At 33.2% G+C, this 27,413-nt stretch overlaps 1 protein-coding gene across 2 annotated transcripts in view; it reads left to right on the top strand.

Moving 5' to 3' along the window:
* Positions 1-6,106: 6,106 nt before the first annotated feature.
* Positions 6,107-27,413, top strand: part of LOC138123732 (retinal homeobox protein Rx1-like) — a 49,612-nt gene continuing 28,305 nt past the window's right edge. The window contains exons 1-2 of one of the 2 annotated variants that reach the window (XM_069038522.1): positions 6,107-6,177; positions 13,700-14,004. In XM_069038522.1, the coding sequence (XP_068894623.1) occupies positions 13,818-14,004 (187 nt within the window). In that variant the 5' untranslated portion in view covers positions 6,107-6,177; positions 13,700-13,817. Of the gene's footprint in view, positions 6,178-13,681; positions 14,005-27,413 lie in introns of those variants that run through there. The other variant, XM_069038523.1, reaches the window with a different exon arrangement.

The raw sequence follows: 27,413 nt of genomic DNA, 5'->3' as shown, positions 1-27,413 counted from the left end.
TTTAATACAGGGGTTATTTTTGCGTTCTGATTGGAATACCACATGCTGAGTCGTTATGATGACATCTGGTATGAAAACTGATAATATTAAAGGCACCTCTTGGATGTACCTTTGAAAAAATAAAATGGATGGAGGGATGACGGTTCAACACTATCATTAGGGATGATTGTGCACGCCTCGTAGTTCCATTGAAGTTGTTGCAAATTGAATAAATTGCAGGGTTCACACATGGCGGCTTACAATTTTAAATCTGTATTTTACTAAGCTTCTTATCTGAGTAATGGTAATTCCATGAATTATTTTTTATAACAATTAACAAATTACAATTTTAAATCTGTACTTTACTAACTCTCTTATCTGAGTAATGATTATTCCATTAAGTGTTTTTAATAACAATTAATAAACGAATTTTATTTTCCTAAAAAAATACGACCCAAACAAATTTTTCGTTTTGTGACTAAATATGTAGCAAAAGTGGTTATTAAAAACTTACTGTTCGTCTAGGATTAGAATTATTCCATAGTTATTACTTTGCATGAACATATTCTTAAATAAGTTAATAATTATTATTCACGTATTCATTAATCTCAGAATGGCATGACAATGTAATAGAAATATTTTTTTAATCGCCCAATTTTTGATACAACTTTGATTATTGTAAAAAAGAAATGCATAACGAGGAAATGCTAATTCAAACAAAAATTCTATTCTAGGATTAATACTACTATGTAATACAACTAGGTACACCACTAATATAACAATAAGGTACTATGTACTAATCTACTATTATTGTCAGAGGGATTGGAAAAGTCCATTTAAAACAGAGATACTTTCAAGTCCTTTAAGGAAGTATCCTATCCCTGTCGCGGTAAATCATCAGTAACTATGTGACCTGGCGTTTTTTCCTTCTTGAGAAAAGCGAGCAGAGTACATTTTTCTCTCGAGCACGAATTGACTCAAGATTGCCATTTTTCCACTAATAATATGTTGTATTAGGAGTAAAAAATGGATTAAAAATATCGTGTTTGCTACTTGCGCTAAGATAATAACAAAATTATTTTTTTTAATGTAAACACTCTGTTAAGCTAATTTTCTCCGGAGAGATGCAACAAAAAGATATTTCAGTTCGATAATAAAACCATCTGTTGGCGTACATTTTGCCATAATATGAATTTTTCTTTATTCGATATACATGGGAATGGGGGATAGTGATCAGACACGGGCCACGTTCTCAGCGGGATACATCCTAAACCCCCCAAACAAACCACAATTACAAAAGGCCGATTCTTTGCAGAACGTCTTCAAGTAAGGATAAGCCGCCTTTTGATACTTGTTACAGTCCGAGATCCGCAAAGATACTGTAAATATAGAGGAATGCAAGACTCTTGAAATGCAATATTCCGACGACACGCTATAGGTAATGGCGAGGTTATGTTTGCCATCCCGTGCTCTTTTCAAGTCGACCACAATGGAAAACAAGCGTATTATGTCCTTATGCCGCAGCTTAGGTTTTGTTGATTTTTCGGCATCCTCATTACTTTTTTTTTCATGAGGGCTCAAGCGCAAATGGGACGTCCTAACAATATATGTTTACCAAATACGAGGCTCCTGCCGTATAATAGAATAATAGTCTCAAACGCTTAATGCATTTTCAACTGTAACACCTTTGCCAGATATAGGACCGCCCGAAAATTTCATTGTTGTGATTTGTGCTCCGGTGACCATAGCTTGATATCTATCAACGCCCATTCCAAACAACGAAATCGGCTAATATCTGATGGATTATTGTGTAAAGTGTGTATTTTCCATGGCAATTTCCAATCAGATTCAATCAGTAAAAGCAGTTGAGTAAATAATAGAGTCTAACTGCGGTCGCAGTCATGATTAGTTCTCCGTCTGTCCGCCGCAGGGTGGGGGCGCCACCTGCGCGCTAATTACCATAGTCATGCGGCCGGGCTGCCGGAAATTAAATCGGTTTACGGCGCTCCAATATTTGTGTTACCAACATTTAAACAATTTAGTTTCATTACGGCGTCTGGGCCCGACTTGCTCTGATACAAGCTCCAAAATCGCATAACATCCAATTAGGTACCTTCTCTCCACTTCCCCGAATTTCATCAACAAATATAATCAACCTCACCGATGAAACAGACGTGCAAATGATAGCCGTTTCTAGGAATTAAAAAAAAAAAAAAATTCTACAATGTTTAAATCGTCAATTCACTATTTAAAACTATTGTTGACTCCTAGATGGAATCCTACGAATATTAACGCCCATCGAAGAGTAGTGGGTCAGTTATTAAGATGCGTCATAAATTCAACTTGCAGATCTTCTTTGAAAACAAAATTTTGATTATATACAGGCTGTTTGATAAAAAACGCCTCAACCCATAACTTTTTTATTTATTATCCGATTTCAATGAACAAAAAAACCAAAGATATGGTTTTTCATGCGCTACGAAGCAGCCATAAAATTTTATTTTTTGGCGTTATTTTCAGTAGCTACCAATAGTCAACTTTTTTTTTTTAATGGACACAAGTAGTTTTTTAGGCTTAGTCTGGTAAAGTATTTTTTTCTGAATGTAATGGTGTATTAAAAGTTACGTTTGGTCCATAACTGACTGAAAAAAAAATAAAACAATTTTTAATTGTGGTTCAGCTTATGAAATTTTCGAGTGTGCCGTGAAAAACAATTGGGGTACAAATAGCAACAAATGTCAAGTGTGAGTTTGAAAATCTTCAGGTGCAATCTTGAAGAGTTTTAATATTATTTTCTTGGAAAAGATGAATAATAATTATTATTATTATTATTTCTATTAAATTTTTGTTTTTGACTAATTACGATTTTTATTACACTCGAACATAAAATAATAGTCAAATGACTGCTATCCTGCATGACTGACAATGTTATTATTTTATACTTAAATAAAAAAACGTTTAAAAAAGCAGATGAAAATTTCTAAGCTGACGTTTAGATGACATTCATCGTACTTTGTATTCCGATTGTTTTTCACGACACTCTTAAAAATTTTATAATAAGCTGAACCCCAAAAAATTGTTTTATTTTTTTTTCAGTTAGCTATGAACCAAATGATAACTTTCAATAGGTACATCATTATATTCAGAAAAAAAAACCTTACCAGACCAAGCCTAAAAAACTACATGTGTCTATTTAAAAAAGAAAGTTGATTATCGTTAGCTATTGAAGATAACACAAAAAAAAATATATTTTATAGCTGTTTTGTAGCGCTTGAAAAACTATATCTTTGATTTTTTTGTTCATTGAAATCGGGTCATAAATAAAAAAGTACTAAAATACTAAAACAAACCTTTGTCTGTTTATAAAATTGTCACTCCAGCAAATATATAACAATCCTCCTGGAGAATTAACCTAATATACCTAATTTTAAATAGGAATAGACGAAGATATCGTTCTCAAGAGCTGTGTGTTCAAAGCTTGGAACGGTTCGTAGTATACCACTTTCAAACGACATAGGTATAAATTATATAATAAATATTTGTAATACCATTAACGAAATTGTTTACCTATCATTTACTGTATTATATTATAAGAAGTAGCTTGAGCATTGGAATGACTGCTATTAGTAATATTTTGCACAGTCACTTATGTGTCAAGAAAATGGGTGTGTACTCGTACCATATATCCAATTCCGAACAATGCTAGGCAGTCTATGGTGTGGTTACCGAATCTGTGAAGTAATAAAATCGCGTGATCATCAAGTGAATTTAGCAACTGGTGTTGACAATGGACCACTTGCAAGGCTAAAGTCAGTTTTTAACGATACAAACTTTGTGTTTTCGTAAGCAGCATTCTATCCCCAATGCAACCATTATTCTTCCTCTAACGTTTTATGTTAGTATCTTGTAGAGGTCTTGGATTTTCTCATGGGCTATGAGTCATTTCTGCGCAAACGACGAATGTCGGTCTCAAGTAGGCGCTACAAACCGACCGGAAAATATCGTCATTCGTTACATTAGTTACGTCTCTCTCGTCTATTTGTATGTATGTACACTTCTATTAAAAAAAAAGCGTACACGTATTGAGAACTAATGTAAATGGGGATAAAATTAATTAATCGTTTCCAAGCAAACGTATTACGGTATTACTGACATTTTGTATGTATGTCAAATGTGTGAAAATTGCTTTTTATAAATATTTAAATTGTTGTTAGATTGTTAAGAGTTGCCTTTTTCTATAAATTTACGAATAAAAGTTTGAGTTGTGTTTGTAGTAATTCAGTAATAGGTAATACTTACCTAATAAATAAGGCAAAACATTTACACACATTAATATCTCTGAAAAATACATTGACAAATTCCAGCTATCAACATGGGTTTTGTTACAGGTTTCTAAGTAACAACAATTAAAGGATAGGTTTACAATATGGCAATCTAGCCAAAATTGTGCTCACTACTTGTACGCTTTTTTTTTAATAGAACTGACTTTTTTGTTGAAATTTACATTTTAATTTTTTTTGGCTTTCTTTGTAAGTGAAAAATTATCAAAAAATTATGAAATGTACCTTACCAATAGCCAGGTAAGTCTGAAAAATGTCGACAATTTTATTTAATTAGAAGTGACAATTTCTCGCGTGCGCGTATACGATGCCCCACCCGGTATATACTATTACGATCTTTAAATTTTAGACATCATTCTTCTGTCACATAAAGAAAATTACTCTAAATCATGCTTCATTGAAAATGTCACATGAAGTTTTTAATTTTGATTTATTTATTTTATATTTTTTAATTAAAACCTCGTTCTATTCCATTTGTTTGATTTTTAAAACTTCTTAAACATTTTCTCGATAAACCTGACATTCACATTTTCAAAATTGACATACGTAACAATCAAAATTGAGGTTATTAACACATAACGGTCGTTTTAGAATGTATGACAGCACGATGACACTAGTGTCCAAAATTTATTGATCGCGACCGTACATTTTTGAATTTCAGTTTTCAGTTTTCATTTAGGTACAGATTTTTCACTGGTTTATCGCTCCGTTTTCGCGTCACAGCCCATGAGAGAATCCAACACCTCTAACACCTCGTCTAACACTGACTTTCCTAGTGTTGTGCATGAGAAGATTCCCTAACCAGACCATGAAAATATAGAAAAGTGAAAATTACTTGTTTTTTCTTACTTTATGGACATGTTACAACTGTTACTTTGTGTTTCAAAATTATAGTTTATGGCGTCCTCAAAAATGGGATGATTTGATTTCAAATTGAGTAATGACTAATGAAGTAAGTAAATGTTTTGCGTTTGCCGTTTGTGAATTTCAAGTTCCGTTTAATAAACGGAAAGAGTGTTTGAAGGTCTTTAATACTTCTACCTATTAAAGATCTCATAACAACCTGACAAATACGAGTACATGAGGTAGGTACTGTTGAACAACTTTCCAATAATGTGGAAAAAATGTAGGTGTCTACCCACTTTTGAAGAGTCTTCTGGGGACTTATTTTGGTCCAATGAAGCCAAATTATCTAAAGTTTTGTTAACCAACAGATAAGAAGATTTCCAAAAACAACCAAGCATAGTTGACAAAGGATAAAAACAACTTCACAAACAAAATCACTTTTCTGGAAAGCTTTAGACATCAAACTCTTTTTCTTCAGAATCTGACTATACTATAGAAAGCAGCACTAATAGGATTCGAGGATTCACAGAAGGCCAGTGAATACCAAAAATACCTGTAAACGATTCATTTTTAACTAAATATTTTTACAATGACAAATTATTATTGGAGGTGTACGTGCCAACTCTTATTCACGTTGCTTAAATACATCAAAAATATTAAACAAAATTCTGCAACATTACAATTAAAACCATGTTTTAAACACTGTAGCACCTACAAAGTGTTACAAAAAGAGGAATAAAACTTCTAATAAAATCATCCGTCGCTATTATCAAATTGTAATTGCTGTAAATTTGAGAAGAAATCGACCTAGATTTAGGATGAACGTCATTAATACGTCGTAGCCTGGCAATACATGTTATTATAGGTAATTATCTTTCCAAATGACTAGTATCAAACTTATCACAGATAATATTGTAACTTAATTTTTAAATCAGTAGGTAGGTACATGGTGTGCGCGGTTTTTTTTTATGTTCATTTGGTTAAAATTTGTCATCTGGAATGATACGCGTAGGTAAGATAAATACATATTTAATACGTTCCTTGACCAAAAAAAGTTTTATGCGAGATTATTCATATTAACTCGACGTCAAGTAATGATTTTAACTTTTTAGAGTGTACGTATCGGTCCATACCGATCGCAATCAAAATGACGCTCCGGAAAACCTACGAGATTATGGGAGTTAATAGGGCCGAAGTCATTTATTTGCGATTAAAAACACTATCACATCAGCAAATCGAATTAGGGGGCGCACAAAGAGTATAAAACAATCACGGCGTCCGCACATACATCCACGACAGAGAGTAACAATGTGCCAATTTGTCCTTAAACGGCCCATTGTAGCTGGAAATATAATAAAAGCATTTTTATAGCAGCTCCCATCTGGCGTCCTATCTTGGAACTAATCACATTATGTACTCCATTTTTGAAGCGCCCTGCCTCCAGCGTACAATTCAATTTAAAAGTCATTTGTACTATGCACGAATATTGTTAGCATCGTTAATAATAATAATAATTTCATTTAGTACTCAGAGTATAAAAGAAAATTACAACGACGCCGTCCTGTTAAAAATGAACGTCGCAAACGCCCTTGTAGCAGGTATTTTATAATTTTTAACACCTTATATAAAAACGAAAAGCACTGCATCAAAGATGAAATTCTAATACGGCAGATATCGCTTAAGTGTTTATAAAGGCAGGGAAATTGAATGGGGAAATAACATCATTATATTTTATTGCATTTGGCTTTTATAATTTATAATTCCAGCCCTGAAATGCTTTCCGCGTTCGGTAACACCTCTCTCGAAAAACTCTGATTACAATGCTTGCGTACCCTCACACTTTTTCTACTTAATTGATTTACTATTTTGTTAATGTTTGAGGCAAATTGGTGTTACGGTTGAAGAGTTTAATAAAGGGTATATTGAAGGGTGATGTGTAAATATCGAGTACGAGTTGATGCATTTATCCTCGCTGCGCTGCAACCACTAATGACACTTCTCGGTCACTAATTCTGTCAACATATCGTTACTTTCATATAACATTATTCTGCCTCGTCGGTAAATACTCCAATCTGGACGGCAGAACGTGAATTGGTCGTGCGGTAAGTAAAACGTCAACTGGACCGAAAGGTATATCAATCATTAACATACAGTTAAACAAAACATTTTAAAAATAAAATAAACCAGTCGAATATGTTGTTTTACAATTTACTGAAACGAAAATAATTACTCAGAGAATTGTCATTTTTGTTTTAAGTAAATATAATTTTCAAGTAAAGAGCGATCAAGTTAATTTGTAATCGAGTCATCCATGGATTTGAATACGTATGTCTTTTCGATTGATATGCTCACATCTAACCTGTGTTTTAAGCTGTGTTTTTTGTTCAAGAAACGACATACGATTTCGGATTCATGGATAACTCGATTACAAATTAATTTGATCGCTCTATACATATAAATAACATCTATTTATAAAGAGCGATCAAATTAATTTGTAATGGAGTTATCCATGAATCCGAAATCGTATGTCGTTACTTGAACTCCACGCTCCAATAAACACTTGAAACATGGGTTAGATCTCGACATATCAACCGCAAAAGACATACGGATTCAAATCCATAGATTACAAATTAATTTGATCGCTCGATACAATATGATCAACACAAAAAATAAGGGTCTGTCATGGAAACAAAGTCTCTGAAATAATCAGCTTCAATCAAGCTAATCGCGACGATGAAGAGAGGTTTTACCAAAACAATAATAAATAAAGTTGTGGTAAATCCAATCAACATTTTCGTTGTTTGCATTTCTAAAACAGGATTCCCTCATGAATATCTTGTAAGTATTCTCGAGTAAAAACCATTTTTATAACCAACTTTTTAACCAGGCAAGATCGAATAAAAACTGGTGTAGGGTTTATCTATTGGTATCACCGTCGCATAAAGCAACTTTCGAACACAAATGCCATTTTCAACAAGATGAAACTCCGCCGCACTATTTTAGGCTGGCACGAGATTGCCTCAACCAAATACTCGTATATTGGAATAGACATGATCGCGTGCGAATGACCATCTCATTCTCCGGATTGAGGTTCTCTCGATTTTTTCTTATAAAGATATTTTTATTAGTGATTAATACTCGTCAACTCGTTATTGGAAAATTTGAGTAACAGAATTATGAGGATGAGTCTTACTATTATTACATACATAAATATTCAACAATGTGTGTAAGGAATGACAAAATAAACTGTTTTATTGCCAAGAAGAGTGCAGGAAGAATATTTTGACCATTTATCGAAATGACCACATTTATTTCCATTTTTTTGGCCTTTTCCTAAGTTTTGATAAAAATTGTGTTATTTTTTGTTTTCTTAGTTCATTCCACTCATTAAAGTTATATTCAACTCACATACATTCCGAAATGATATTTTTCTTTAAAAATGTGCGTAAATTCATGGAGGATACAATTTATTCAGTAAAAAAATCAAGGCACTGTTAAATACAGAATTGGAAGACCTTTCAAATGATGAGGGTGAGTCAAGTTTTACCATCCGCACGATAAACCCTATTAAAAAATTAGTAAAAATTACGGAATGTTAGGGCTATATTTCCTTGATATAAGGCTTCAAATGTGTGGCAATCAATTTTCCCGTATCACTTCATTCAGAGTCATAAAATTAAAAAAATCAATTTTGAACAAAAAAAAAACTTTTCTTCGTATACCCTCATAATTCACAATTAATTGAAAGAACACAATTATGAAATATGCCTCAAAAGAAAATTATTAATTTTTGAATTATTCCAATTTTAAGATTAACAGCGAAAAGTGACCAAGATTTACAACTACAGTGCCATAAAAAAATACCTCATTGTTGGTAAACAGCCAACAAACATTTGTTGGAAACTTTTCTAGTAATTCTTAACTTCATAAAGGGTACCATAAATAGCCCATGTCAACCTCTTTTGTGGAAGTGGCCGCCCAATTTAATAATAAATCATTGCTAAATTTTGCACTTTAATATCAAATTCCATTTATTTCAAAAACCGGTGATGATTTCATGATTTCAATGACACCAAATTTTTCCTAAATGTTTGAAAGGACTCTCAGTGAAAAAATCTGTAAATTCATGTAGCGGTTATTGAATTAAAATGAAATTTTTACCTGTTTTATTAAAAAATTTGAAATTTTTACAAAATGTTCTACAGCAATAGGTACCTACACATCATTTCTGAATTTTCTGACAACTTTAAATCGATTAGAAGTGGGTGTTTTCGATCGGGTGGTAAAATCGTTATCTATCTTGCTATTTGAAATTTCAAAGTTGATAGTGTCCCCAGCGTCGTCTTTGCAGATTCCCTCTTCTATTTTACGTTGAAAAGTAGTAACCCGAAACCGCTGGAGCTACTTTTTGTTTTGATGTCCTCATGTCCTGATGTCCTGGTTGAAAATAGTAGGATTGAAGGGGAGCTATTTGTGTCCCACTGTACCATGCCTTAGATTTTTAATGAAATCGGTAATTTCAAGAAGATCCTAGCTACTTTATCATACCAGGTATCAACCACCAAACCTGGCCATAGGCACATTTAAAATTACCATATTTAAAAAAAAATATACAGCTGTAATTATCATCCGTACAAACTACAATGGCATCAGGAAGCTTTTGATGTACGAGTAGGTAGACGTAGCAAGTAGAATTTCTTTTGGAATTTGGAAAAAGGAAAAACGATCACAGGGTAGTATTATGCTTAATTATTGGGCAGATGATGATTTGACGATGTATTGAAGGAAAAACGGCCCCACTTGACGAAAAAGAAAGTACTGTTCCACCAAGCCAATGCGCCGGCATACCGATCCCTCCTTGTCTCAGCGAAATTGGTGGAATTGGGCTGCGAATTGCTGCCACATCCACCGTATTCTCCAGATTTAGCCCCCGCGACTCTTTCCTGTTTCCAAACATGAAAAAAATGGCTTGGTGGAAAAAGATTCGCATCGGACGAGGAGATTATTACCGAAACTGAAGCTTATTTCGCAGTTTGACAAATCCTATTTTTGGAAGGCTTGAAAAAGCTAGAAAGTGGTTGAGCCAAGTGTATCGAGCCAAAAAGTAGTTATGTTGAAAAATAAATCGATTTTTTTTTTAATTTTTGCTTCTTGCCTAACACGGGTACTTATCAATCTTATCATACATCCCTCGTAGGTTTACTCCATACCCTGATAGATTGCACGTTTTTTGACAGAAGGCAGACACAGAGAAAAGTGTGGCGGGAATCTGCAAGGCTACAACGGTTTTCTAAATAACGTGAAACAATTGAGATGGAGAGTTTAGTGTTTTTCACTGCGTTATGTTTTGGAACTAGAATTTAAAAACGTGCAATCTATCAGCGTACGGACTATACCAGAAATCACGCAAAAACAATTTTTTATGTTAAATCCCTATGGTCAGGTTTGGTAGTTGACACTCGGTATAAATATTTATTATATCGCTAAAGCTGACTTCTTCATTAGTACCTAGTTGAAACAAATCTAAATCGAAAATTAAAAACATAACATCAAAATATCTCTCGTTCACCAAGTGCCTGTCATCACTGTACAGGGTTATTATAAATTATTGTCCCATCGCAGTTGGCGTTGAAAACCACACAAATTTTGGATGTCCGGCCAAACAGATTTCCACTACCGCCAGAATCGGCGATACTAGTCTTACTCATGTTATGAGGTTTGCGGCACATTCAACTACGTCACCAACACCAACTGCGATGGGACAATCATTTATAATTAATAACCCTGTATTTATTATTTAATTAAAAAAATATTTTACTCTCCGCGTTTGTGGTACATATAGAGAGAAATTGCTTGAGCATATTTTCTACAAATAACACATAATGTCGGGCACTAAACATGGTATTTTTAAGAGAATGTGCAATAAACAGTTTATTTAACATTGTAAGTATAGCATGCCTTTAAAAGTACAATCGATTTCAGGTAGTAAGCAGTGTCTTTTATTTTCAATAAAGCTAGTATCAAAAGTTGAAGTGGTTTGATTTTATAAATGTACGAGTAGGTATGTACATACATAGTTCAAATCGAGTTTTTCTTGCAACATGTTTAACCGTGCTGCAAATAAGATTTCAAACAATTTTTGTTCAGATTTAACAAAACACAATGTGCTTGGTTTTTTCACCTTAAAACTATGAGAACAGTTTCATAAGATGTATTAAATATACAAAGTGTCTGTAAAGGAAGGTATATCAAGAGTCTTGTGGAATTGTAAGGCTCTATAATTTTATTGTTTCAAAATATCAAGTCGTTAAAGGCGTCAAATCAGATGTCAAAAGTCAAATTATTAAATCTTAGCGTTAGTTGTGACTTCCATGTCTTAGTTGTTCTGCTTGTGATTTTCTTCAGGTTTTTGTATTCTAATTACTTTTCATCTTACAACAGTCTTTATTAAAAACTTGTTACTAATTGACTTATGTACATAACCTCTGTTTTTCTATTTGCTATAGAGCGGCAAAAATCAAAAAAGTATATTCGAACTCCACAGGACTCTGGATAGGCATACCTACGTTCTTTTATACTTTGCACTTAGGTTGGATTAAAAAAAAACGGGACACGTCAAAAAAATTGACACAATTCTTTTGGTTTTTTAATAGTGTGAAACCTTCTTACGAGAGATAGGTTAGAACAAAACAAAATTTACATTAGGAAAAGATTCATGTCCCGTTTTTTTTTATGTAAATCCAACTGTACCTAAATTTTCAAGTTTTATTATTGTTTGTTATTTTGTAAGAAATAGGCAACTTTAAAAAATTGATAGGAAAGTAGTTCATGCTTTATAGCTTCTGACGTAGAGAGCGTTGGCTGAAAAATAAGAAAATATTTACCAACCGATGGTCATGTATTGAGAAAAACAAGTATAAATAGATGCCTATTTCTGCATTTAAGAATTATTCCAATGCCAATCAATGTTCAGTGAAGTTTGTCTTTGTAAGAAGATACCCATAAGACAAAACTCTTATCAACTTATCAAGCACGAGGTTAAGATACGGTTTAGAGATTTTAAATGTTACAGTGAATCTTGTGAACTTAGGTATACACCAGGTACCTACTGGTAAGACACGAAAAACATTGACTTGTCACAATTATTTAATTGTGACACATACACATACATTTGTATGTGAGAGAATTTGTACTTTTCAGTGGGAAGGGAAAAGACATTTTGCACAGTAAATTAAGTTTCAAAAAAGTGGCACCTGATAAGTACCGAAAATGTTAAGTCACCTTAAATAAGCGACGATACGACACTGGGTTACTGGCCCATAATAATTACAATTCCATGACTGCGTCTTTAGTACGTACCGGTTTTAAAACATTGAAACTCTATCACTCTTTGTCAGATCTAACCCTTAATTTATACCCTTAAATGACTTTCATGGTACTGTCCACACTACCGATGAAGCAATGATGGTGGAAGTACTAAATGTGTGGTTCGAGACACAAATAAAAGTTTTTTTTTCTTCAAACGTCCGTAAAATATGACATTGCACTGCTGCATTGATAATGCTAAAGTGTCACTTCATTGTCATGGCATCTAACGAGCTGACCAGCGTCCGTGAAGTTATTATCTCCGCTGAGGAGCGTCCGTGAAGTTATTATCTCCGCTGAGGGCGTCCGTGAAGTTATTATCTCCGCTGATGAGCGACTGTAAAGTAAACTAGCTAAATCATTTCAAATTCCTACCTGGTTTCTTAACATGGCTTAAATAATTTGTTATGAAGGTTTGAAGAAAAAATAGTATATGTTATTTTCTAAACTTCAGATTCAGATATTCTAATTACATTATGCGACTACGATTAGGTATTTATGTTTTAGTACCTACATGCAAGTAGGTAGGTACTCAATTTAAATTAATAAAAACTTAAACGTTGTATTGAAAAAATACTGAAATACTAAAACAATGTTCGAATTTGTTGCAATAGATATCCGTTTAATTTCTCCATTAGGTACAGGTGCCTAGTACGTAATATTACTAGGACATACTAAGTATCACTTTTTTTTTATTATTTAAATAGGTACATGTTGAACTAGCTGTAATGTTACTAATCTGCATCTTTTTACCGACTTACGTAAAGGACCTAATCTAAGTTTGCGTCATTTAGTAAAAAGTAATTTATTGTTCTTTGAATGAAATTCAAAAATTGGTGAGTTGTAACAGTTGAAGCACTTCAACAAAGCTTAATTAATATATGTCGCTATTTACATAATGGGGAGGGCACGAGTAAATTGGTTTGATTTCGTGAAGTGTCGAGGAGTCAACACGACAAATCCATCGGTTTCCCAGTAATGGAATAACTGGCGAGACCAATAACATATCTTATTGGCAGCCCCACTTAAAAACGAGTAGCAATAGCAACATGTACAACTTAATCCAGATTGTTGACACCAATTTTCAAGCTTTTATACTGTGAAATTTACAGCACAGACTCTATTACTGTTGGCGGGCATCCAAACTTTCATCTCTCTCTGCCCTCCAGGACTCCATGATGGATGTCGAGAGTATTTCATTGGTCCTCGACCTATCGAACACGCCTTCAAAAACCGCCCCTAGGTACCCAAGCGTGGAAGCCAACTTCAGTCAGTTGATGTGGCGCGATGGAATCGGACCGTTGTGAAGACACTTCGGCCATGCTTAACTACGGCCTGGATGTGAAACCCATGAGGATGGTCGCCAGTCCTGGTACAGGACCTCGACACACCATCGACAACATACTGGGACTCGCCCGGAAGGACGAAAGCGAACGGGACCGATCTGCGACACCCGGAAACGGCGAAAGCGCAGGTGAGATCATTTAAAAGCTTTCAGATTTTCGCTTAATACATCAGAATTTTTAACAATTCAAATTGCTAATCAGTACTTTGTTCGTGTAATGTAATGTAATTATAATGTAACAACTGCAAACATTATAATTGTAAATTAGCTCTTGTACCGCACGTGACCTAACCATAATTTAAAGGAAACTGATTTTATTTTGGATTGTGTTACAAATATCAAAGAGCTTTTGGTGGAAACTTTTTGATTCGACCCGTAACTAGGTAAGTATCTTAAAATTAAGTGAGAAAATTGGGTTAAGAATGAATTACTCTTTAGGTTTTAACGCAGAGCGAACTAGAATGCTCTATAATGCTTTGTTTTTATTTTAAATCAATTGGTTGAACAAGATTGAGATTCAACAAACAACGTACTCAAACACGCAATTAAATCTCCTTCATCCTATTTGTCAATCTCGTAATCCTATCAAATATAATTCCCTGTCAAGTAAGCTGACGTCAAATTAGTGCTGCTGTCAATAGAGGATAAAGACGAGAAAAAATATCTAAAATCAGAGCTTATTTTCATGTTTGACTCAACGCCCAGAATGACGACAAAAAACTGAAAACTTACTACGTCGTTCTAGTGAAGATTCCAGTGCATGTTACTTTGACGCTAATTGAAATCAAAATCAAAAATGAAAAGAAAAAATTCGAAAAATAATTGACTATTATTATTTAACACCGGTAGATATACTTATCTAGCCACCACACATCTCACAATTTAGACTCTCGTGAAAACAATAAAACCCACTAATGGACCATGCATTACCATGACTAAGTCGATTATTAATTGATGGGTGTAACTTATCAAATATTAATTAATTTACTCATTAACATCTACTCAACTACTTACTTAAAATCTGTTGAAATGAATGTGAGTGGCGACTTCAGTTAATGCAACCTAATTGTTGCTTAATTTATCCTAAATTTAAACAAGGTAGTACTTTTATTCACAAAATAGTCTTATATTTATAATTGTTATGTTACAAAAAACAAATTAATTTTGTTATAATAGTGAAAGACAAAAATAACACATGTTGTGTTAATAAGATAATTAATTGAAAGAGTGTTGCATTAATTAGTTATGCTTAAATTTATCAATTTGTTTAATTAATTCATTTGTGTAGTTATCTTGAACTGGCGGCTATATAATTACTTTCAACTGTTTTAAATTGTTAATTAAGTTGAAGTAGTTATTCATGAGTCGCCTTTATGATGGTCACGCCTTCTCTTTTGAAGACTTCATAAAGCTTAGAGCTTCTTGTTTTTTTATCTACCTACGTGTTGTAAAAAAAGGAGCTGCGTGAACAGCTTCCTAAAAAATTAGTGGCTTGATACCTTTCGTAATTAATGGATATTTCGGAGAAATATAATGAAGAGAATTTAACGCGGACTTAAAAGGAATAAAACGTTTTAAAATTTTATGTGATCTGTTAATGATGGTTTGAAATATAACAGTTATAATATTTAGTTGAAATCAAATATAAAAAGAATAAATTAATTTTTTTAATAATTTATCTATTAGCACTTTCATAAGTAGTCAGCCTTTCTCTTTCGAAGATTCATAACAAAACGCTTTAATTTTTTTATACGTGAAACATTTTTGTAGGTACAGTTAATTTCAAAATTATTAAGTACATATGTACACCTCAAAAAACAAGAAGTCGATTTATTACAGATTTTTCCACATGTAAAGATGCCAGTGATGTCAATAATGTGTCTACGTTAAAATTCTTTTTGGATGTCTGTTTTTCTTCGAAATTTGAAGCAAAGTATGCAACATCTAACCATATATGTAATTAAACAACTCCTCTTTAGGTGTTTCAAAGTTCAAAGTTCCTATGGATTAAAGAAAAGATCTTTACTTACCTATAGTACTTTGTCTACCCTAGTTTCAGCTTTGTGTGATGTGATGTGTGTGTCTAAAATAAAATAAATTAAAATATCTTCACAAAAACATTGCAGATATATTTTAAACGTTATTATTGATTGTACCGTATACCGTACGATCGAAATAGAATAAATAAAGTAAGCCATTAAGATAAGAGAATAATTTATACCGGGTGTTATGGAAGTCCACGTAATAAATATAATCACCAGTAGAACTTTTTAAAATAGACATTTTTTACATAGGTATTGGATCTTCTTTTAATCGAATATTTTTTTTTAGATTTTTCTAACCCTTAGTGCTTATTCACAATGGACATAAGCTTGACATAAGGCATAATAAATTCATGATACATGCAGTGGATATACCTACTATTAATTTTTACGTAACTTATGAGAAGTGACCTCAGTGAACATTATTGTTGTGTACAAAAAGGCATATTCGAGTTACATGGACACATAAAAATTTTTTCTTCAAACGTCCGTAAAATATGACATTGCACTGCTGCATTGATAATGCTAAAGTGTCACTTCATTGTCATAGCATCTAACGAGCTGACCAGCGTCCGGGAAGTTATTATCTCCGCTGAGGCGCTGAGGAGCGTCCGTGAAGTTATTATCTCCGCTGAGGGCGTCCGTGAAGTTATTAGCTCCACTGATGAGCGGCTGTAAAGTAAACTAGCTAAATCATTTGAAATTCCTACCTGGTTTCTGGTTTCTTAACATGTCTTAAATAATTTTTGTTATGAAGGTTTGAAGAAAAAATAGTACTTATATGTTATTCGGAGCAAAAATGGTTTTATGTGCTTTGGCTAGTTTGTCTGCCTCACTGCGTTCTACCAGCTGCAGCACATAAAACTTCATTTTTGCTCCTCATAACATAATATACTATTTTGTTTTGAAAAACTTGCGGAAAAATTGATAAATAAAAAAATGCTTATTTTAGCGGTGGTTATAGTTATTTACGAACCAAGTGCGGGAAGACGATGTTCCCGCATGAGCGCATTTTTTAAAGCACGAGCGACGAAGGAGCGAGTGCCTTTAATTAATGCGCGAATGAAGGTAAGATGTCTTCACGCAAGTGGGTCGTACAATATTTTTTGTATGAAAATTAAATTAAAATTTTTTGTTTTACCTAATACATTAAACATCAACGACCATAAAACCAAGTAGGCAGAGATCTTTGGTTATTGGAAACAATTGCTTCACATGATATTTCAATTTTTGCAATAATTTTTGAATTTTGTAGGAACAATTTTCAACGATTATAAATCTTTCCGTAATTTTTTAATGGAGGAAAACCCAGGGAAGTTGTATTTTATGAACTAAATTTTATTATTATCAAGACAGATTTTTTTTGAATGCCTCAAAGGGCCAGTGTTTTTTGCAATTTTTACATTCGAGTCGACCGGGAAGCACTCGTTTCGGAACGACGTTGGATGTTGGAAGCGTTACTTTTAAGGCTACGAGTACAAAAAATGTATTACGTGGACATCCATAACACCCGGTAAAAATAAACCTTAATTAAGTGATTACAATTAGAGTTTATATGTATAGTTATTTTGAGAACGCTAAAAAAATTGCGTTTCACATTATTACATGAACTCTGCCTTTCTAAAACCTAGATAAGTTCGGTTAGAAGTTAGATTAAAATCGACTTTAATACTTATTTTTTTTTATTTTGAATCAAAATCAGAGGTTTTCAAACACGTAATATGTAAATAAAACAACCACCAAAACACAGGATTTATTATTGTCAACCTTAGTGTTAAGATATCGTCTACGAATAAAAGGTTTAACTAACTTAGATAAAAAAAAATGTTTGACAAAACATTTTTCTGAAATTTAGATTATGCTTTAATAATGCTAGTGATTTAATCTAAATTTTATCTACAATTTTTAACTTTATATAAAAAGCGGCCAATCAAATACCTACTTGCATTTCTGTGCACTCAGCCAATAGCCGCCATAGATTTTTCTAATTTCGGCAAAATTTACGTCAAAAATTCGTATAGTGATAATATTAACATCAAAATACACGACCATCTGATTTGAATTTTAAATAAATTAAGTAATAAGTACATCAAAATTTATTTGGTGTAAAAATAATTTTAGTGAATTACAAATTACTTCGTTTCCTTCTCAGAGGGGATCCGATTGCGGCACTTAGATAATGTGGCTTTTGACAATTTATCTCATAGTGTTGTAGAGAATTTTGATTGTTTCACAAATAGTTACAGTCGTCTTGGTACTGTAATGATAAGATTACTAAATTTCTAAATTGTTGTTATTTTTTTATTTCATTGTTTCCTTGGATTGTCTTGCTGCTTACTAGTAGCTGCTGTTTTTGGAAAATATTCACAACAGTTATTGTTGTTCTACAACTACAAATATTGTCAGCAATAATCAGCCGCATTGTATTATATTGGGTGTATCAAAAAGAGCAGACAGGCGTTTCAGTAGCATAGCATAGCATAGACCCCGATTTTATACCAAAAGCAGTTCTGCAGAACTCTCAGAAAGTGAAAATGAATATGGCAGCAAGGCAATTCAGAGTGTTCGGTAAATGATCTGCCAAAATGTAAACAGGTCATTATTAGGCAAAATTAGGTAGATCTTTCCTTTACCATTTTTTGTTTGGATGCTAATTTCCTTCAAAATAGGGTACGGGAAAAATGTATCCCATCGTTTGAGATTCACAATTAAGAAAAAGTTTAGTTTCCAAGGATATTATTTAAATATTTTACGGTAGTAGAGGCTGCAATAATACAATTTTCAGTGGTTCTCAACAGATTTAAAATGAACTATGCAGCTGAGCCAAAAACGACTGAGGACTTTTTGTATCTGATCAGCATTCTGATGCTGTCTTTAAAGTTTGGCAGTACATTTACCTAACCTGACCTAACCTGACTTGACCTAACCTAACACCCTGTAGGTAACTTAAAACTAACCTAATATGTAGTTGTCATGGTTACATTTTTTCTCCCAATCGCTGGTCAAGACGCCTATAATAACATTCACACTGGGATGCCTTTCGGTAGGAAAATCTAATTGTGTCTATGTTCTTATGGGTGACAGTAATAAATTTCAAATTTTAATTTGCAAACGTCAATCATAATGACAATACAGGTTAAACTACACCCAATTTTTGTGAAATCACAGGAAAAGGGTGGACGAAATTTTTTGGCCGGAATAGTACCTACATACGAGTATGTTCGTGCAGCTAAATGCTGCGTTATTTTCTGCGGCACCAAGAGCTAAATACATACATATTACAATCTGCGGTACAACTCATTTTGAAAACAATTTGAAAACTGTCACAATTTAATTGACATTTATTTTATAAAGGTGGCTTTTTTTGTTACTATGATACTATTCGTTTGTCAGCAATGATGCCGCGTTTGAAAACTACTACGAATTTCATCATATTCAACACTGATGAAGTGATGAAGAAACGATTTTCAAATGTATTCGTGAAAGGAATTTTTGGATACCTATCTGTTGATGGCACCTTTAAAAGTTGACACATATAATTATGTTCCCATATCAGTAACAGGATTATTTAGTTTTACAGGTACTTAAGTTCCAAAAGCTCTTCACTTTAACGAAAGCCCAAAAGCAAAAAAAAATTCTTGATGTTCCACGATTACCCTAAATTTTGTACCTTCTTTGGTGTCCGTTCTTTTTGACACACCGGATATACGATAATTTCATTCCTTTAGGTATAATAAGTAGGCAACAGAAAGAAGTATTTTTGTCAATTTGATATCGATAAAAACGTATCTTCTTTTTTACATTGATAAATACATCTGTAGCTCGTTTATTATAACGACACCACTTATTTTAATCATTTCTGTTTTAACAGCTCACAAAGCACTGTTTCCTTACAGAAAATTGACTTGAAAAACTTTTGGTACTTATCACTATTTGATCGTGACAGTTTGTTCTTATCAAATTTGTAGGCATTGTTGAAAACAAAATAATAGTAGTTTATTTGACGAGTTTGTGTATAAATTGGGCCTTTTTTGACACGTGTGGGCCATTTTAAAACGCGAGTGAAACGAGCGTTTTAAAGGCCCACGTCCCACGAGTGCCAAAAAAGGCCCAATTTACATACGAACTAGTTCAATACAACGTTTTTTGGTTCGACGAGCCCCTTAAAAGCTCCAAATCGTTTAAAATCTCTAAAATTAGCTTGACGTTTCGTTTTGACAAGTGCGACATTTATCAAAATCCGTTCACATAGGAGAAAATTCTCAAATTCTGACAGTGTCGAACCAAAAACAATATTTTTTCTCCACGACTATTAAAGAATGATTGCATTCTTGTTGAATATTCAACGAAAGAATGATATCAATTCCACATCCAGTGATAGAAAATACTAAAACCCACGGCTGTCGGCCAATCCATCCCTCGTATTTACATTCTATCACCGGCAGATCGCAATCGGATACGTTTGTAAACAATCAGTCGCGCATTGCGTAGCAACCGCTAAATGAGTCACAATTTTAATTGTCAAATATTAAAAGTCAAATTAAATTCAATTTTCAAAGATTGTTTTTTCTTGGTGTAGTCATGGAGAAAGTATACTCTTCAACTCGCGTATAATGGCTATTACTCAATCGGAGTATTCCACCACTCGCCTACGTCCTCTTGAATAATAGCCATCATTATACGCTCGTTGAAGAATGTACTATTCTACAACTGTCAAAAAAATGCGACATTTTTGCATCGTTATCAAGTCGCAAAGTATGTCATTTTTGACATATCAAAAATAAGTATTTGTCAAAAAGTTTCCTTGGATGCCTTAACAATTATTTTGTCGAAGGTAAAATAACAAGACCTAATTTTTATCGGATAAAATTTTCAATTTTACGAAAACTTTTTGCTTTGACAATTTTAGAAAGTTGAATTTAAGCATTTTTATTCTGGTTAGGCCCGAGAGCTTTAGCTCGAGGGTTTAACATTTGAATAAAAATGCCCAAATATCAACGAGTATGGTCGGTAAACTGTGTTCGCGGTAAGGTCAGATTTTGATTGTGTTATCCTCAAAACATAAAGAAAAGTGATTTTCCGCGTGGTGGCTGTGCGTGTGCTGCCTATTTATTTGTGGAATTTCGTTCACGATTATTTCTGCAAAAATACACTAATTAGTATTTTTATTGTTCCAAACTATTTGACTTTGGTAAGAATTCATTTTCGTGCCAATCGAATTGCCACTCGAATTAGTGGTTTCCAAATAATTTCAAATTATTTCAAATAATTAGAGTAAAATATAATTTCACATAGGTAGGTACTTAAGAAACATTACTAAAGCATTAATAAATACTGTTTTAATACATGGTTTAAACAAATTAAGTGCAGACGTTGTTAATTTATGTTAATTTTTGAAAGATAATTTGTAAATTTGACTTTTTTCATTTAATTTAATGTACTCAATGATTATAAATGGCTGAATAAAGAGCGATCAAATTAATTTGTAATCGAGTCATCCATGGATTTGAATCCGTATGTCTTTTCGATTGATATGCTCAGATCTAACCTGTGTTTTAAGCTGTGTTTTTTGTTCAAGAAACGACATACGATTTCGGATTCATGGATAACTCGATTACAAATTAATTTGTTCGCTCGATATAATAATGAACAATATGCTTAATTCTAGCCATAGAGACTTTAACTTTTTTTTGCAACCGTACGCGAAACGAGCATTTCGCATACCTAAAACAACGGCCGTTAAAGTAAACATCACTTTAATATTTAATACAAATCAGAGTTTCCATGTAAGACTGCAGTTTAGATTTTATGAGCCTACTAACTTATCCAATTGGAAACCGCAGAATTTATAATACTTTTTAATTCTGGAGGAGTACAGTAAACTGAAACATCGCTATCACTGCAATTCCCATGCTATATTTTTACGAGAATTCAACGCACGTATCAAAGAATGAACATTAGAACTGGACTGAACAATCGCCAATTAATTACTAGCGAGCTTTTTTGAGTATTCTGCAGGTACAAAATAAATAGGCGATTATTCTGCATTTAACGTTCCATGGTGACCAAATCAACAAATTCGCCTTTGACAGTTTAAATTTGTCATTCTCATTATAAAAGTTGCAACAAAAATGCAAGCAAATAGATGGCACTGCTAATACGTAATCTTATAAATACATATGTTAATGTTAACAAATACCATTTCGTAAATGTCTGTGGTTCTGGTTTGTTAAATTCTCATGTAAACTAAGTACTTACCTACAACTCATTGACATGAACATGTGGCGATTATATTTCTCCTGAATTTTAATTCGTTGCTATGATATTTGGAAACACAACTCGTATTCACAGTCGTTATATTTTCAAAATGCTAGCAACTCGTAAAATTCAGCCGAAATATAATCGGCAATGTCCATGTCACTCTTTATACATATTACTACTGATTATTTACAAAATGAATTATTTATGTCATTTCTATAGCGACATGTAAGCCGAATTTATATGTACATATTTATTGACAGTGAAGTAATTTTATTTGTTCATTTTATAATAATTACAAATTGTCGGTTGCACAAAAATGTTGTGTACACCTTGGCCGCAAAATCCTTTAACATCCTCGAGATTGTCTTGCCTCGGTCGCGAACAGCCTCGGCGATAATTTTTCTCGCGCGGCCTTGATGTACCACAAATAACTATTATTGTGGTGAGATGAGCGTCCTAGCATAAATCGATACATAACTAATATGTAGTCAATATCTAATTTTCATTTTACGAAAATATAACTAGTGTTTCTGAAAAATCATTAATCATTTTGATGAAGAGAAAAAGAACGATTTATATTGTATATTTTAAAAGTATAGATACTTATAATGGTAATGTAATAATTTGGATGAAACAGTCCATTAATAAGTTTCGAAAAATTGTTTTTGGTTTGACGTTTGCAAACGTATTTAACTAACATTAAATTAAATTTAAACCGTTTGCAACGCAACTAGATTCTACACGAATGTCAAACGAAATAAATTTTAATGTAAAAATTAACCACAAATCTGCAAACAATGTTAACAAAGCATCTAGACACGTAAAAGCACACAATAAAATGTCCGGTTTGCATGTGTATCGTTAGTCCGACATTTCCCAGCACGTTTATACGAACACAGTTCAGAAGCAGAAGCGGTAAAAGGGTAATTACCATCGACAGTCTGTAATATCTAACTCAATTAGCGTTTTATATGCAGTAAAATGGGTACGGGGGCAGAAGAGGCGGTACAAGTCATCGCTGCATTAGCGGCATTTCTAGTTAAATCGAAATAAAAACATCAAGTTAAGTAATCTAAGTGGTGTTCCATTAAACCCAGCGTATCACGGGTGACATGATTATGAACACGCGAACTCTGAAGGCATAGAAGTCCTAACTTCACCCACACGTACCTTTACCACAACACGAAAATAAACCAAAACAGTGAAAACGTATTATTATTATATTAAATGCCGAAATTATATTTATAAATATCACAACAAGATGAAAATGGAGCGAACCTTGAAACGCGACCAATCAAGCCGACAAAAAAGAGTAATTTCTGTTATTTCGACTAATTCACTGATCGTCAAGATAGGACGAGTGATTGAGGCTAGAATAAATTTGGAAGCACCCTTCGAAAATAAAAAAAAGAGAACATCTCTAAAGTGTCGACCCGAAACAAGATCAGGACGAAGATAGTTGGCTGTCAGACGAAGTGCCAGGTCCGGCTTATGTACTTTAGATAATTTGCCAGATCGAAGATAGCGATGAATTAAAACAAGACATTCACATCTCTGGAACGCACATAATCACCATAATCGAACCTGAAACGTCTCTGTTTAATTCTACGAATTCGAAGTAAACTCTCAAGTTTATTATAATTAACTTTTTGTTATTTAAAGTTAAAGCGATTACTCATTTCTCGGCGTCTGAAACTACTTCCAGCCAACAAATTACTTTTTCTCCCGGCGCAATGTAATTAACTATGTTATATAAAACCTCAACACAGTTACTAATTAGTTAGGTTTACAAATTAATTATCCGTCAAAAAGTGATTAATTTTTGAACTTAACCAGAGAATGTCAATTGGTAGTCACGGCTGCCGTCGACACCAAATTAAATATCGTTATTTCTAATAACATTCTCTAAAATAATAAAAATTGATATCTAACATTTTTCTTGGTGAACCACAGACCTGTTTGTCGTACAAAGTATTAAAATACGGTAGAGGTATTTTATAGCGCGAAAACTAGGTTTCAGGCATGAGGCGAAGCCGAGTCACTGATCAGTTCAAGCGCTGACAAAATGATTTATTTTGCACTTTTGCAGATTTTTATGAAATAAGAAATGTCAAACTTTTCGACATATAGAGCTGCCAACCCGATAGGTTGCATTTTCCCTATGATTATTTATTAATCAATAAAAATTTAAATTATTATTTAATTTATCGGAAAAATACACGTAAATGTGTTTTTTAACACTAAATTAAAGTAATATATAAACACTTTTAAATTTTAAAGTAACTGTAAAAAGAGTAAATTAACCGTCCATACTACCGCACGCCCCCAGAAATTTACAACATCCGTCCATAAATCGCAGCTACCTTAACGTAAATTGAAAAGTAACTAATAAATAAAGAAAATATACTTTTTATTCGATTACCTACCATGAGTTAGTGCATTGCAATAATCATTTTAATAAAAATCCAAAATAACAGCTGTTCTTTGGTTCTTGATTACATCCTTTATCCAGCTCAGTTGACTTAATGTACCGTAATAATGTAAACTTATTTTATACCTAAGAATCAATTTAAATTTTCGCGCCATATGAAAATAAATTTTCAATTCATAGTAATCTAGTTACTATCCTGTCAACGAAAGTCTCAGTGGATACATCAGGTGGTTCGTTTAAATTTAACCTCAAAGTTGGCGTTCAAGAGTCGATTGTGAATGCATTACTCGTCCGTCTGCAGAGTAAAAATACAGACAACGCAAAAAGTGAGGTTAAAACAGCTGATTCGTGTCTAATTACAAACGTGGTGCGTTCACAATCGACTATTCAACTCCAATTTTGAGAATAAATTTAAATGAACATCCGATACTATACCAAAAGGATTGTCATATTAATTTTTTTTTTTTATTTAAGTAAGAATGTGTCAGTCAAATGATTAATGTAGCAACAGTCTGTAACACTTGAAATAGTTGAAATTCAGAAAGTGTTTATATACTTAAACACAAAAAAAATCTCGTTTAACTTAATGGCCGTGATTGGTTCAACTAATGTGTCTTTTACTTTTTTACTTGCCACAATACGACAACAAATAACCGCGTTACAGCGGTCTGAGTTCTTTGTGTTCATCGTGGCGTATTGTTGAGAACCACTGGTCTCTTAGTGGGGCCTCCTGTCGTTTCATAACAGGCCTATAACTAGCTATTGTTTAGCGAGAATGGTCTTTTAATTGATGAATTAAGGAAAATTAAGTTGTAGTGCCTCCAGGTGGGATGTTGGGCCACTTAGCGTCGATTGGCAGCAGCGATTTTATCGACACAATCATTCTGACTAAAACCCTGACGAGCAACCTTTTCATTGTGGAATTTCACTAGTCGTAATGGAACTCCCACCTGTGCGACAGTGAGCGTGTGTAAAAACGTTATTAGTAGCAGTTCTTGAGTTAAGCAATTGATTATTTAATTAGGAACATTGATCCGGTCGTTTTCGTGCGATCTAATTGCCTTGCATTAATAATAAACATAACAGATTTGCGATAAGCCCGGTAATTGTTAATTGCGTTTTCGCATGCATACGTCTTTTTATACAGGCCTTTAAATGTCCCTTGCTTGTTTAACAATGTATAACGTAATCGCCGCAAATGCGTTATTATATGCGCAACTTTCACATAATACGCCCAACTGAATGCGGAATCCGAAAAATTGTCACACAAGTACCTGCTTCCAGATCTATGCTGCACGAGCGCTTTGCTCATAGTCTCTTGTTCCATTATTAAGGGGATTCATCAGTATATCAGTTGGAATTTTCTATTTCTATCAAATGCAAACATGTATCTTAAACAGATTAGATAGAATGATCAATAAATAACAAAACAGTAAATAGCACGAGGAGTATTAAAACGTAAAAAATGCAAATAAATGAGGTCCCTTCAACAAATGTTTAAAACCTCTTGTCAATAAAATAGTCTATTTTGACATTCCATACACTCACACGTTTAAATATTTTTGGAGTAATGATGGTACATTCTCTAGTAATTCAGCTCCTCAACTCTTGCAATATCAAGGTAGGATACTATAAACTTGCGATTTTACATATCCCCATAAGAAAAAATTGAAGGAGATTAGATCGGGCAAATGAGCTGGCTGTATTCGGTTGGACCACGTCTACCTAACTATTCCAACATGTTTCACCCAGGTCTAAAATAGTGCAGGTCAATGAATAGATAATTTAGAGTTTCACGGAGAAAAGTTCAGATGGGTTAACCTCTGGTGTCTTTAAAGTTACAGATTTGAAATTTTAGGATGTGAGTAATTCCATCAGGGGATATAATTTATTATAGTTCCAACTAACCTCACTAAAAAATTTTGAAGAGGGATCTTTTTGAAATATTTTTTTAATAAATGTAAAAACTTGAAAATTTTTACTGACATGAAAGGTTACGGAAGTGACCCAAAAAAATGGTAACCATTTTGAACATAGAATTTTATTCAAATTAGAATTTATTACCTAATTGAAACTGAACTGAAAAGTTTTTTTTTTTATTTGTCTCTAAGTCAACTTAATTTTTATATTTCATAAAATTATTCTATTTTTTAAGTCAAATACATATTTCGAAAACTCCTTCGTGAACTGTCACTTTTTTATACAGATGCATCTTTCCTCATTCATATTCACTCACTGTACAGTGTGCCACCTGAGACTTTCAGTTCCAGTTTACAGTTACATTTCTATTATTTATGAACCGATTTTTGTGAAATTTGGAAGATAGGTATTTTAGTGAATGAAAAATAAATAAATGGTAATAAAATGCCCGATTAATTAAAATTTAAATTCGATAAACCTTTACGTCCATAAATGTATATACAGGTGTCCCAGAGTTGCTAAAAAGCTCCATAACTTGTTTGTTATTAAAGATATCAACTTTTCCTTTTCTCTAGAACTAGATGATAGCTACGCTTCTACTACACATCATCATCATCATCATCAAATCTATAGAGGTCGTTTTCACTTATCTGCCATAGTTTTTGATCTGTGGCGCTTTATTCTCCAGAATTTCGAATTACAGGGGTCCGTTCGAAAATTCCTACCTTCCAAATCGTTCTACATAAATGAAAATAATTGACGCTGTTTGATTCCTGAATGTTTGCCGCATCTGTTGAGCGTTTACTCAATAACCTGCATTGAGACAAATGGTGGTACATTTGAACAGGAATTGCAGGAATGTCCAAAATTCTACAGTGGTGCCC

Source organism: Tenebrio molitor, chromosome 2, assembly GCF_963966145.1.
Source record: "Tenebrio molitor chromosome 2, icTenMoli1.1, whole genome shotgun sequence".
Classification (NCBI taxonomy): domain Eukaryota; kingdom Metazoa; phylum Arthropoda; class Insecta; order Coleoptera; family Tenebrionidae; genus Tenebrio; species Tenebrio molitor.
This window is presented reverse-complemented; position numbering and strand designations above follow the sequence as displayed.